Source organism: Ixodes scapularis, unplaced genomic scaffold (assembly GCF_016920785.2).
Source record: "Ixodes scapularis isolate PalLabHiFi unplaced genomic scaffold, ASM1692078v2 PGA_scaffold4__175_contigs__length_147842914, whole genome shotgun sequence".
Lineage (NCBI taxonomy): Eukaryota > Metazoa > Arthropoda > Arachnida > Ixodida > Ixodidae > Ixodes > Ixodes scapularis.
Window position 1 is genome coordinate 129,842,369 of NW_024609879.1, and position 13,040 is coordinate 129,855,408.

The 13,040-nt window shown below is 42.8% G+C and overlaps 1 protein-coding gene across 1 annotated transcript in view; it reads right to left on the minus strand.

The window, feature by feature from the left end:
- Nucleotides 1-11,888: 11,888 nt before the first annotated feature.
- LOC120838147 (A disintegrin and metalloproteinase with thrombospondin motifs 7-like) overlaps nucleotides 11,889-13,040 on the minus strand; it is a 51,992-nt gene continuing 50,840 nt past the window's right edge. Inside the window, exon 12 of the mRNA XM_040207922.3 lies at nucleotides 11,889-12,042. Within this exon, the coding sequence (XP_040063856.3) occupies nucleotides 11,889-12,042 (154 nt within the window). The remainder of the gene's footprint in view (nucleotides 12,043-13,040) is intronic.

A 13,040-nucleotide genomic window follows, 5' to 3' on the forward strand; every position in this document is an offset into this window, starting at 1 on the left:
ATAACGTCACGAAATATTGTGTTTCACGGGGTCTGGAAGGTGTTGTAAAGGGGAAGGTGTTGTAAAGGTTGTTACATTATCGTTCCCAGAAAACAAACGCCGTTGCAATATTTTCGGAAGTACCGACACACATAATGTTGTAAGTACAGCTTAGCAGGAATATGATGAAAAACATCAGAAGAAATAGGAAGACGTTTATTTGCAATGATGACGCTATGAATGAACGGCGTTTAGCGACGGCAAGTTATGAGCGTTCGGGAATTTATAAGTTCACGTGATTGCTAACTATGGACATGCCTTTTTGTCGGGAAATGGTGTTGCGGTGATGACCTGGTATCGGACGACTCGTGGCAGACCAACAATCAAGTTTCTTTTCAGCGAATGGTAAGTGTCCAGTGTCAAGCACAACACGTGGCTACCGACGTTGTACACGTTTCGAACTTTTTCGCTGTCGACAAAAGTCTTGGCACCTGGGCTAACTTTCTGGAAAGACTCGAAGTCTTTTTTGAGTCCAACGCCATCACGAACAGTAACTGAAAACGATCCATTATTCAATCGGTGGGTACCGAAGCGTATTCGCATCTGCGGAGTCATGGGCGATGCGTACTCTAAGTGGCTAGAAGTTTACACGATGCCTGCCACGACGTCCAAACACGTCAGTGACGTTCTACGGTCTCTTTGACCTACTTTTGCCCTACCGATATACTTTTCTCTGATAACGCGCCACATCTTGCTTCAAACAAAATAAACAAGTTTTTGAAGAAAAAAAAAAGAAACAGCAGGCGTCACATTAGTGCACCATACCATCCTGCAACTAACGGGCATGCAGAACAGATGGTGTGCGAAACAAAACAAAAAAAAAAAAGCCCTTTTGAAGCTTACGGAAGAAGCAGTTCAGTGAAGAGTCGCCAGGTTGTTGTTCCAGCAGCACGCGACGGTCTCATCTTACAAGGTAAAAACACCTGACGAAGCAATATTCGGCGGGCGAAGAGCCATACTCCTCAATCTCATGATACTATGGCTTACGAACAAAGATCGAGAGATTCCCAGATCGGGAGTAATTGCAGTTTATTCGGTCGGACAACTCGTCTACGTAAGGAATTTCAGCGGAACTCGGGCCTTCCATGTAAAACATGAGTAGAAAAGGCTCTATGTTAGTTGACCAGAAGGTGTTATCTCTCTGAATAGGTTGGGTATCAATACCCTTGAGTGTAAATACAACTAAATCACAAAACTCTCTTTGTGTACTGTGTAACTGCCCTTGTATTTGATAGTAGAAGCTATGGTGGTGATTTGGATTTTTCACACCAGGCTCCTTTTTCTTATTTTTCACCTCATACTCCTTTGCGGTTTAAGTATGCTTCAAGAATCTTTTGGAACGGGGACACTTTACGTCAACGAGGCCATTTGTTCCAAGTAGTCAATCAGGGAATTCTGCTAGAAATCCGTCCCTCATATTAACGAATAAGCCGCACTTCTGCACAGTGCAGTTTTCCTGTTCCACGTACAGTTGTAAAGCAGCATCCTTATTGATTCTACCATATTCTGTTGCGGGTGAAGAAAGTCTTTGGGTACACGATACTTGAAACAAGTCTGGCACTGTACGTTGCGGTTCGACACCTACTAATGTCGTCGTCCTTATGGAGCCTCATCATTTAATCATTACCTCGTCACCTCATATTGCTCTTCATCAACAGTAAGTACAATAGGCTACCGCCATATTACAATCCAAGAATTGAAAAATTGAGTCATTCAGTCCTTCAACAAGTTTATTAATGTTGTTACGTTACATTACCTCGAGACGATCGGCGTCCATCGTCGATCTTCAAATACTTATACCTGTATATAAATTAGACGCACAAAGGGGGGGTCGCGGGAACAAAAGCAAATAAATGAGCTGCGTTTAGAGTATCGGCACTCTCTTCCCCGACAGTGTTGTGAACGCCGCCATTCTGGTGCTTGTGCAGAGCAGGCGCAACTGCCGATCGTTATGATTCAAAAGTGCGACATCCTCAGCATTAGATTCGGTTGCGTTTGCTCTGGACAAGACCCAAAATGGCGGCGCCCAAAACAATTTCGGGGAACGGAGTGCCGATGCTTTAAAGCTCATTTAGTGACTCTAGGCATGAAGTGAACTCGGGTGTATTATTTTCCTCTTCGTCTTTATTGTTTATTGATTTCAATCATTTCGAATAATGAACACATTATATCACGCTACGCGTGTGTAATTGTTTGTCTTTGATTTATTAACCTGACCCAGTACTTAAACCATTCATTTATGAGTAGTAAATCTTCCAATATATTTTTTAAATGTGAAGGTAAAAAGACACGGAGATTGATGATGATACAGACGCCAACGCCGCCCTCGGAACTTTTTCGAACAGTAGAAATCAGCAGTTTGTCTGCCATCCGCCAGGTAGCGCAACAAAACAGCCAAACAGTTTTTATTTGTTTTTAAAATTAGCTAAGCTCTACACCTATTAAAAACCAAAGCAATATCATTGTAAAAACTTAATACATCGCAATGTATATCTATTCCGAACAATAAATGTTATTAAATGCCAATAAATCTGTTTGATGTCCAAAACAGATATGCGTCAAAAACAGGTAAGTTTGACGGGCTCCTGGAGCGTTATGGCTTTGAAAATGAAAAAAAAGCCATCGTCCACCTCTTGGGCAACCATTGTAGCTCTAAATGTTATAAAAGATTTATCATAGTTTAATTATTTCCTCAGCGGCATTTGAAGTACCATGACTCGAAACACAAAAAAGTGCTACGTTTGATATAAAATATCTAAACAAAAAACTTTTACACAACATTCAATTTTTTTCTGCATATTACCAATTATAAGCACTACGTCTGTAGCTAATTTCATTGCCCTAGCGCTTGTCATTAAAAACATATTTGCGCTGAAAAATGTCAATTTTAGGGCAATATTTGGAGGGATGAAAAAAACAAAGTAGTGCAAATACCAAAAAAGTGTATCGTCACATTCTGCTCCGATATCATCTTAACAAAACTGCTATATTGGAATCGTGGTATCTTTAATGGATCGCTCATAAAACATGAACTAGCGGAGCAAGTGAGGGTCCGCGCCATCATATTCGCAACGCTACAAACGCGCGTGAACAGTAAAAACCAACACATACATAATATCAAACGAAAAAGGATTGCATTGCCTTTCGAATGACATCAATCATACAAAGCAGTATTTAAAAGGAGGTGAGTAATGACCTGCCAAAAAGTACCTAAACTGCCACATTCAGTGGGACCGTGGCCTTAAAGAAGTCAGAAGAAGTTTCAAGCAACTACGCAGCAGAATGGGAGGGTTTTAGAGAAGAGTTTAAAATGATAGCCATAAGAAAAAGCCTGTGCTGTAAAGGCACTTCAGAGACATGAAGAGGCGATCCTGCGCAGAAACTTTCAAACGCTCATCAGAGAAGAAAGTAAGTCACCGGGCAAATTCAAAAACGATATACGTGAATTGAAGGAAAAAATGGAAGTCCTTGATCAAGAGCGTTATCACGGAGCTCTTACCAGAGCACGAGCAGAAAAGTTCGCTGTAGGGAAATTTCCAACAAAAAAGGCGTTGGGCATGGAAAAACGTTATGCATGGAAGAACAGAATCAGCGAAATCGAAAAAAAATGGAAAGATTATCAACGACCAAACAGATATTGAACAAGCGTTTTTTTAGTATTATTCAAACTTGTTCGCGCACAGCCCAGTGAAAGTGACAGAACTTATGGAAGAGTTCTCAGTGCTTTTGCCGAAGCTAAATGAGGAGACAAAGGAATTTCTTGAGATGCCGATCACCGTAACAGAAATAGTGAAAGCGATAGACGAATGGAGCCCTGGAAAAACACCTGGATCCGACGGAATCAGTGCAGCTTTCTATAAGACCTTTAGAGATGAAGTTGCGCCAGTGCTACACAATGTCTTTAAGGAGGCCTATGAAGTAAAAAAACTACCACCCTCCTTTGTGACGTCTCACACGGTGTTAATACCCAAGACCGAAGATATTGTCAAATTGCGTTCGGTTACATCCTATAGGCCAATCAGCTTAACAAACGTAGACTACAAAGTACTAATGAAGATTTTGGCACGACGGCTTCAAGGAGTAATAAGAGAAATAGTTGGTTCACACCAAACGTGTGGAATAAAAGGAAGATCGATAACAACAAACATTCACACCGCTCGAAGTGTACTAGAATGCTGTGACGCAACCAATGATAAAATTGCAATGCTCCAGATTGACTTGGAAAAAGCATTCGATCGTGTGTCACATGAGGTTTTGATGGCGATAATGGAACATGTAAACGTAGGCTCCGTAATTATAGAGGTGTTCGTATGCCGTACGAGGGATGCACGACAAGCCTGGTGGTGAACAAGTCAGTTGGTAAACGTATTGGCGTCCTCCGGTCCGTGCGACAGGGCTGCCCTCTGTCCCCGCTTTTGTTTTGCATATACACAGAGTCTTTCTGCTTGAGCGTAGTTAAAAGCAGCGTCATTCGTGGCTTTAAGCTACATGCTTCCGAGGTGCGAGTACTGGCCTACGCAGACGATATCGTGTTGTTCTGTGTAAACAGAGAAAGCGTACAAGAGGTGATAGCATCAGTAAAACGTTTTTGCAATAAAAGTGGTAGTGCCGTAAACTGGGAAAAGTGCATAGGTTTTTGGCATGGGGAGTGGGACATGAAGCCCAGTGTGTTTGAAAACGTCAAATGGGTCTCGTCTCCGGCAAAGTATTTAGGCGTCCCCTTGGAAAGCTATCGGGACAGCGACTCTTTTTGGAGGACCCAGGTAGTCGAACTGCAAGGAAAAGCTGAGAAGTGGAGAGGAAAGGATCTGTCGGTATTTGCCCAATCCACTGTTTGCAATGTGTTCCTAATAAGTAAATTGAAGTATGTGCTTCATTTTTTACATTGTTCCAGGGTGAATATCCAAAAAATGCATCGGGTGTTTGCGGTCTTCATTTGGGACTCTTCCTATGAGCGCACGAGCCGGACTAGTCTTTTTCGCAGTGTGAGTGATGGAGGCCTGGCGCTATCTCACTTGTTTTTGAAGCAGTTGGTAAATAGTTTCCTTTTCTTACATAAAGTCAAGGACCCGTTTTCGCGCACAGTTTGTCAAGTGCGATTGTGCAATGTTCTGCCTGAGTTCATAGTATCGACAGAGTATGGAAATGGTGGGTGTATTTTCGGTTATATGCGCGAAGTGGTGGGAGCGTACAAATTCCTGAGAGCACGCTTTTTGTTGGAATATCTGAGTGAAGTCACAAGGAAGAAGCTGTACCAGAATCTTGTTGACGTTACCCTGCCGGTTCCACTCTATAGGGCTCTGTATTCTACAGGTTCGGGACAGGATGTCCTGAAACGTGTTAAGAAAATGTCCTTCCCAGCGTGCCTCAAAACCTTCTTTTTCAAGTTGCACACCGGTACTCTGCCTTTTAAAACGTGGATGGTTGAGAGGGGTATGTTTGTCGCGTGGGGTGACCACTGTTTTTTGTGTAAGAAACCTGAGTCAGTTGAGCACGTCTTCTTGGACTGTTGGGACGCTATATGTTTCTGGGATGCGTTGCAGCGTACTCTAAAAAAGGAGTTTCCTCTGGATTCCCATGGCATACGGTTCCTAGCAGTCGAAAACGAGAATTGTGTGCCTTTCGATCTTTTCATGTTGCTCGGCCTTCACAGCTTATGGAGATGCCGCATGGCGGTTCGCCATGCAGATGTTGACACAAGGCCTGTGGGGGAATATTTTTCCGAGTCTGTCCGTTATATTGTCGAAGTTTGGAAGGTTCGGTCAAATGTCCCGGAGTGGTTACCAACAATGGAAAAACTGTTAAATGTAATTTTTTTTAACCATGCCACGTCAGTCGGTAAGCGACTGACGGCATTTTTACAGCACTGTAATTCTTGGTTGCACTATGTCAATTTTGGCAATAAAAAAAAAAACATGGTATAGCATAGGGGTTAAGGTGTCCGATTTGTACGCAAGTGGACGCGAATTCGATCCGCGGTGAACCTGCTTTTTTTTTCGAACATTTTGTTTTGTCGAGGCATTTGGCGATATTTATGAGTGCGTATAGCTTTACTCTTATATAAATGCTGCCCTTGTTGATGAGATTCCCTTGGCAGTGGCAGTCAGACGTCACCTGGTGGACCATTAGGGAACGTTCCACCAAGGCTACTGACTGGCAGTCAGTGTCCCAAATTACGTATCTTGATGGAATTTTCAATAGGGCGGTTATGGCGGCGCCCATGCACAGCTGCTGAAAAGCGTCTATATTACCCAATCATCAAGGAGCATGCAGGGATTGGTATTCCACGCACCGCACGTGCTGGCGTCAGCAGTAGTAACTTTTCTTAAACAAATACCTAAAACAAATGGCAGCTTACACGCGCGTTCGTAAGTGAGCGATCGAAAGCGTCGCTGGGGTCGGCCGTCCACGATTGGCCGAATGCAGACTATGACATCGGCAAAGGATTTCTCATCGACAGAAATAAGAGTAATGTACGAACTTCAATTTTGACGGTGTTAGAAGTGTTGCTTTGAGAGCGCATTGATTTCAAGCTTCCACCATGCGAATTACAAACACCACCCAACTTGTTGCTCGCAAGGTATTGACGTCACGAGAGGTAACCATAGGAGGGCGCCACCAAAACATCTCGCCGCTAATATGACCGCGGCCGAGGCCGGGAGCCATTCCAGAGTAACTAACACAGCCAATTCAGCATCGCGTGACCTAGAGCTCCGGGAATCGCAAGGAAAACCCGGACAGTCACATCCCTTCCAGCGCTGGATTAAAAATGATGACTTGCAGCGCCCGAGTGATACATCTTGGCTATTCAGGGGTCTATTTTTTTGTTTGCAAAATTACACGGACTTTTGCTTGTCTAGGCAGCTGTGCGTGGCCGGCGCCATAACATATACTTTTCATTTTTGCTTTCTCTTATCCATCTTACTCCACTTTATCATTACCATAGCAGGTCAAGTTATTGCCGTATTTTAGTCTGCTGTGTCCTTCTCAGCACTGGCTCTTGGTAAGGCTCGTCATCGTTCGTTTCAGTGGCTCGGGATCTCGGGAAGACACGAGGAACTCAGCAATGGCTTCTGTGAGCTGGCGCTTATCTACGAGTAAAGCCTCTATATATACACAAGGTTCTATTTCACCCTACGTGCAAGCGAAGCCGAAGGCACTGGCGCAGTGGTTCTATGGCCTGCACTGACGTCCCACAAGCTGCCATTGTGCTGGAGCTTGTATCTAGTGTAAACTATGTACTGTCAATTTTTTTTTTTTTGCAAGAAGTATAGAGTTTACACCGGCATGGTGGAAGGACGCTACTTGCAAGCCATGTATAGCGTAACTCGGCCGAACTTGCGTCTTCTTGCCTTTTGAAATGCCCGACGCCGCAGACTCGAAGAGATGAGTTGTATGACCACATCCACGGTTGTCACCGGATAATCATCATCAACGCCAACCCTGGTTTACGCACGTACCGAATGTGAAAAAAAAAAACATTTCTACAAAAATCGGTAATAAATGTAATATGACCTGAGCTTTCACGTTAAAATGCGCCAAGCGAAAGTGTGTGTGTGTGTGCTTTTTCCTTTTCACAAACAGTGGGCCAGAAAATAACCGAGTTGTGATGCGGCCGATAGAAGCCAGGGAAGCCAAACCGGCGCTCTGAGCTAAAAAGTTCCTGGCTAAAATTTACACCTTGCGCTTCTCACTAGAATTGACAACTACTTTTGGCGAACGCGAGAGAGACATACCGCGAGACCACGAGCGAGAGTCGCGCCGCAGTTTCCTTTCAGAGAAGGTTCCATATCCGTTCATTATAGGGCTGCGCCAACATTTGCTTCCAAGTGGCGCACGAGGCACAGGCTCGTACATTCGGGTATTTAATGATTTAATGCCGTTTACAAGACAAACGAACACATCAATTGGCTTTACTGGGGGTCTGTGACCGAAGGGTCTGTGACTGAGGGTCTGTGACCCTTCGGTCACAAACACCTAGGTAATCGCGGAGCGCGATGGTACGTGACACGTTCTTGCCGCTATATTGACCCCATAGGTCCTGGCATCGGACGTGGTCACTCTAAAATTGTGAAGTGAAAGCTCATCGCGCGGCGGTGAGACACAGCATGTTACCATGGAATCTCTACGTCATACATGCGTCGCCTCTCATTGGTCCTATTTTTTTTTTGTGTGTGGGGTAACAGAGAGAAATTCCACACAGTCCATACTCCGGCAAAATGGCGAAACTGCATGAACTCGGCGGTATCAAGCAAAGTACTCGTAATGCGCGTCGCCATCCATACTAGCACGTGAAAACGGCAACAACAAACGCTCTGGCTTGGGGCATTTGGTGCTGGTGTCGCCACCTCATTGAACCCGTTGTAGAGAAAAAAATCTAGCAAAAACTGCTCTGCTAAATTTGTTTACACCCACACGGAAATTCCCGTCAGGGTCTTGAAATTAAGATAGCAGATACCGCCAGTACGTAATATCATTCGTTTTGTAATTTTTATAATCTAAGTAATTTTAATATCAAAATTGCCTCAAAACACGTTCAAAGGAGTCAAAATTATTGTCCGATTTCTGGATTTTATTAAAAGTCTCGAGCGCTCCAAGCGGAAAAACCAAGGCCCGTACGAAATTCATTACATCTTTATAATGAGCCACAAAACGAATCAATACTTTGGTGCATTTTTGAAACTCAGGCTTGTGTATCGAAATTTGCTAATTGAGTGACAAGCCGGTGAATTCTTCCTAATCCGCAGTGCATTGTCCTTTGATGCATCTCTGAAAGAGTCGCAAGTATGCAGTAAGCAAAAATGGTAGTTATGAAGGCATAACTCAGCTGCAAAAGACACAGAAACAGACAAGATATGAAGGAACAGAAGAAAACGAAATATGAAAGAAAGGAATGAAGTAACAAAAAATAACGCCAAAAAATGTTGAAAAAGTAAATAAAGAATGGTCACCCACATTTACCTTTAAAGTCCTATAATGCGTGAAATTCGGTCTTTAGGAGTGATTGGTTCAATTGTTTAGAAGACATTAAACGTTTGTTATGGTAGTGAAGAACCTGTACTTAGTGAAGAATCTGTAGTATCTGCTGCAGGTTTTCAGAAGCGAAATCTGTGTGCCGCTTGTCTCATCTTGCACATTGTGTCTCAAAGCTTCTCTCGGTTAACGCGATATATTCTCTATTTAAGGTGTCAAGAATATCGCAATACTTTCTGCCTCTGTGGCTACTCGACCACTCAAAAGTGACGTCGTGTGCTTTCTCCACTTGTGCATATTATTTAAAAAAATGTCTATGAGCGGTTTGTAAGCGGTATTCTTTGAGCATCGACTGTAAAGTAAGATTTTTCCAGAAAGTACCCCTTGTCCTCGTAAACATCCAATTTTTTTTTTGTCAGGTTCTTTGGTCTCGTTTCAGATAACAACAGCTGTTTGCGATCAGTTCGTAACGTAATTAAACGTATAGCGCCGAGTTCACTTGGTATCTTACCTCTTAACAGCTAAATAATAATACTGCCGCAGCACATGGCACAACTAGAACCAATCAAATTGTGTCGCGCAAAACTCTCCCAGACTCGTATACTCTTCTTGAGACGTATTACTTTCCAAAGTTTATTCGACTCCTCTTTCTTTCGCCCTCTCTCCCTCGATTACACACACAAGCACCCTATTACGTTACAGCTCAAGAAGGTAGTTCGAGGGAAAGGAAGGTTGGGGAAGAAGAACCAGACGAAACGCTGGAGAGGAGAGGGGAAACCTCCTCTCTCCAGTGTTCCGTCTGCTTCCTCCTCTCCAAAGTTCCTTTCCCTCGACCTACCTTCTTGAGTTGTAATGTATTATAACTATCGCGAGCATAACTGGTACCCGATCCCCCCCCCCCCTCTTCCCCTGACAGCTCGTGCACTTCTGCTGTGTACATGCGGGGGAGAGGGTGTCTGTGTACCAGTCAAGCTCCCCGGGCTCCTTTTCTCCTCAGCCATAGCCTCCTCTATACGGGAGGCTATGCCTCAGCTTACCACCAGGCTTGTAGATGGTGAATAAATATATTATTGTTCTTCTTCTTTTTATTATTATTATGAAAGGTCGCTCCGCTTTGAATTTCCTAGCGCGCATTCTCCTTACCTTTCCTTTGTCACAGATCATTCCTTCTTGAGCCTGAGTAACAAGGAATCTCTTCGACCCATCCGTAGTATTACCTGAACAAACCACCAGGCAATTCACCTCCTTCCGCAGGTCCTGCATCAGAAGTTGGAAGATGCACAATTCACACTGCCGTGACCAGTAGCCCACTTTTCATGCGATACACGGGTATTCTGCTGAGATTACCGGGAAACGCGGGAAATGGATGGCATACAAAGGATATACTTAGTGGGAACTGTCTGCTTTTGGGGAGCCGTTCAACAATATAGGGTTGGAATACTGCTCACCTTAAACAAGCATACTTTCACTGTAGGGCGGTTTCACGTGACACACTTCTGGTTTGCGCTCCGCATGGTCACTGCAAGCTTGATCAACGCAGAGTGTTGCTTCTTATGTTCAGGATTATTGCTTCCTGATTGGCCCTTTGACGTTCTTATTGGCTGATGCTTTAATCTCATTGGCTGTGCAGCGATAATATTATGTTTGGAATTCAAGTCGCCCTGCTTTGGTGAAGCTCTCTGTGACTTTAGTGTAACGTAACGCTACTGATAGACCTAGAACACTTTTTTATCGCGATGTAATTCAAGGAAAAGCGGACTATTTTTTTCTTTTAGTGTCTTCTTCACATAATGTGACCTCAATTTTGATGTAGACTTAAGGATGACTGCCTTGTGACGATAATCGTACGCGACTCGCTCTCTAAACAAAACAACAACAAAAAAGAAAACGTATGATCTTGAAAGGCTTTTTTGACACCCAAAGAAGTCTTTCAGCGCGTAAAAAACGGTTTTCTCTCGATTGCTATCGTCCCCTGGCGCACTAGAAAGACAACTGAGCGATAAAGAACTTCTTCGCATCAAAAAGTGAGCTTAAAAAAACTCCTTATAGGTTTTATTTTAATTTTTTTTTTATTATGAGAAACCTTTTGTAGGGTGCAAACTACGGGCAAGCCGAAGAACCCCTAAGAGTTCTTTTAGGACCAGATATTTTTAAGTGCAGTTACAATAAACATCATAAAACATATTAGCTCGAAAGACAAAGGACAAGGAAGGACAGGAGAGAATAAGCGGTACTTACAACAGACGTTTTAATAAAAAAATAAAGGAAGGAAAGGGCGAAGATAAATTTAAATAAAAAGATAAAAATATAAGATAGGAAAAGGAAGGGATTCGGAAGGACTGATATAATAAAAAGCTAATTATAAATAAACAAACAAAAAGCACAAAAAAATTATTTAAAAAAGGTGGAGAAAAAAAGATTTCTTTATTATATCGTTATAAAAACTTATCTTCGTCCTTTCCATCCCATATTTTTTCATTAAAACGTCAGTTGAAAGCAGCACGCGGAGCGAAAGCTCACGCTGCAGAACCCAGGGATCCTGTGTTCAAACCCCACCCCTGCTCGTTTCGATCTGGATGAGCATCGTACCGCCTTGCGGTCGTGTATCGCTACTCCGTGGTGCACGTTAAAGACCCCAGGCTAGCGGTTGTACTGCACTGGCTAAATGGCTCATGTACAGCGTGTGACCCGTCTCAACTTTGAGGTGGCTGACCAACTACACGCCGCATAAATATCCATACAACCCCAATTGTTATTACCGACTAATTCTTTTTTTTTTTACTTCTGTTCTGTTTTTCCTTGTCTTTTGTCGTGCTAATCTTTTTATGATGTTGATCTAACTAGGCCGCCAACTTATTTTGTAGTTATGATCAACCTCAAATTACCGGTTCATGGCGGACACCAGTCATATCTGGGTACTTTGCCTCGCAGTATCGGGAGACGGTGGTGACGCTGGCTGGGAGAAAATTCGGGAACATCTTCATTATGTCATAGCTAAATGTATTATTGAAGCAACTTCTTGGTTGGTTGCTGGAATATAAGAAGGCAGAGGGTGAAGATTCGTGAAGCCTTCCCGAGGCATTTTTTGACATTCTAAGAAATCCGGTGAGTCTCCTTCCCTACAAAGCACGTGAGAGAGTCAGTCACTGTTATCTACACAGGGAGATGGGCGAATGGCGGGACTAAAATGACATTTACCCCCCCCCCCCCTTTTTTTTTTTTTTGCTCCAATTTCGTTTTGACAGTATAAGAGTGAAGTTTTACGTGTTTACGCCATAATTATCTGGATAACAACGACCTTTTTTTTAAAATTTGTTTAGGTTTAAACGTGGTTTTTGTTTCATCATTCGCCAAGTTCCGTCCTTTGTAATGTCCCAAGTGCTTTGCAGAAAAAAAAGCGCAATGGGTTCTATTAATGTGATATTTATTAATTTATAAACATTTTCTCTCTTGCGTCGATCGGATAACATTAGCTGAAACATAAGTTGATGTCAGCACTTCTTTTGGTGGTAGTTTCGTTAACTGGTGCACGCGGGTATTTTTTGTGTTACTTTTCAAGCTCTAATTCCATTAGAGAAACTCCTTCATCACTCGTCAGGTTGTAACCTCAGAGGACTGCCTTTTTGCTTCCCAAATTCCTGCATTTCGTGCAGTTTTTCTCTCAAAGAGAGGTAAGTACGCGATGTAAAACGGTATCTTGTTTTAAAAGAAAAATATATAAAAATATTAACGGATCGGTTTCTCAGTCGGAATTACGGTGAGCGTTTTTAGCATATTGAAACTAAGTCGCTCGTTAGTAATGAAATCAGAAATCGAGAGAAGAAAACATAATAAATGCGAACGTTCCTCGGGGATTCACGTTTGTCGCGTCGCCACAACCCGTAAGCGTATGTCTTATTATTTTGCATTTATTATAGAATTAAAATTTAGGAGGTAAGAACTACCTTATATTTCTACCCTCTTGTAAGTAAAATTCTCAAGTTAAGAGACTACGACTCCTACCTCATTAGCGAGTTTTCGAATAACGT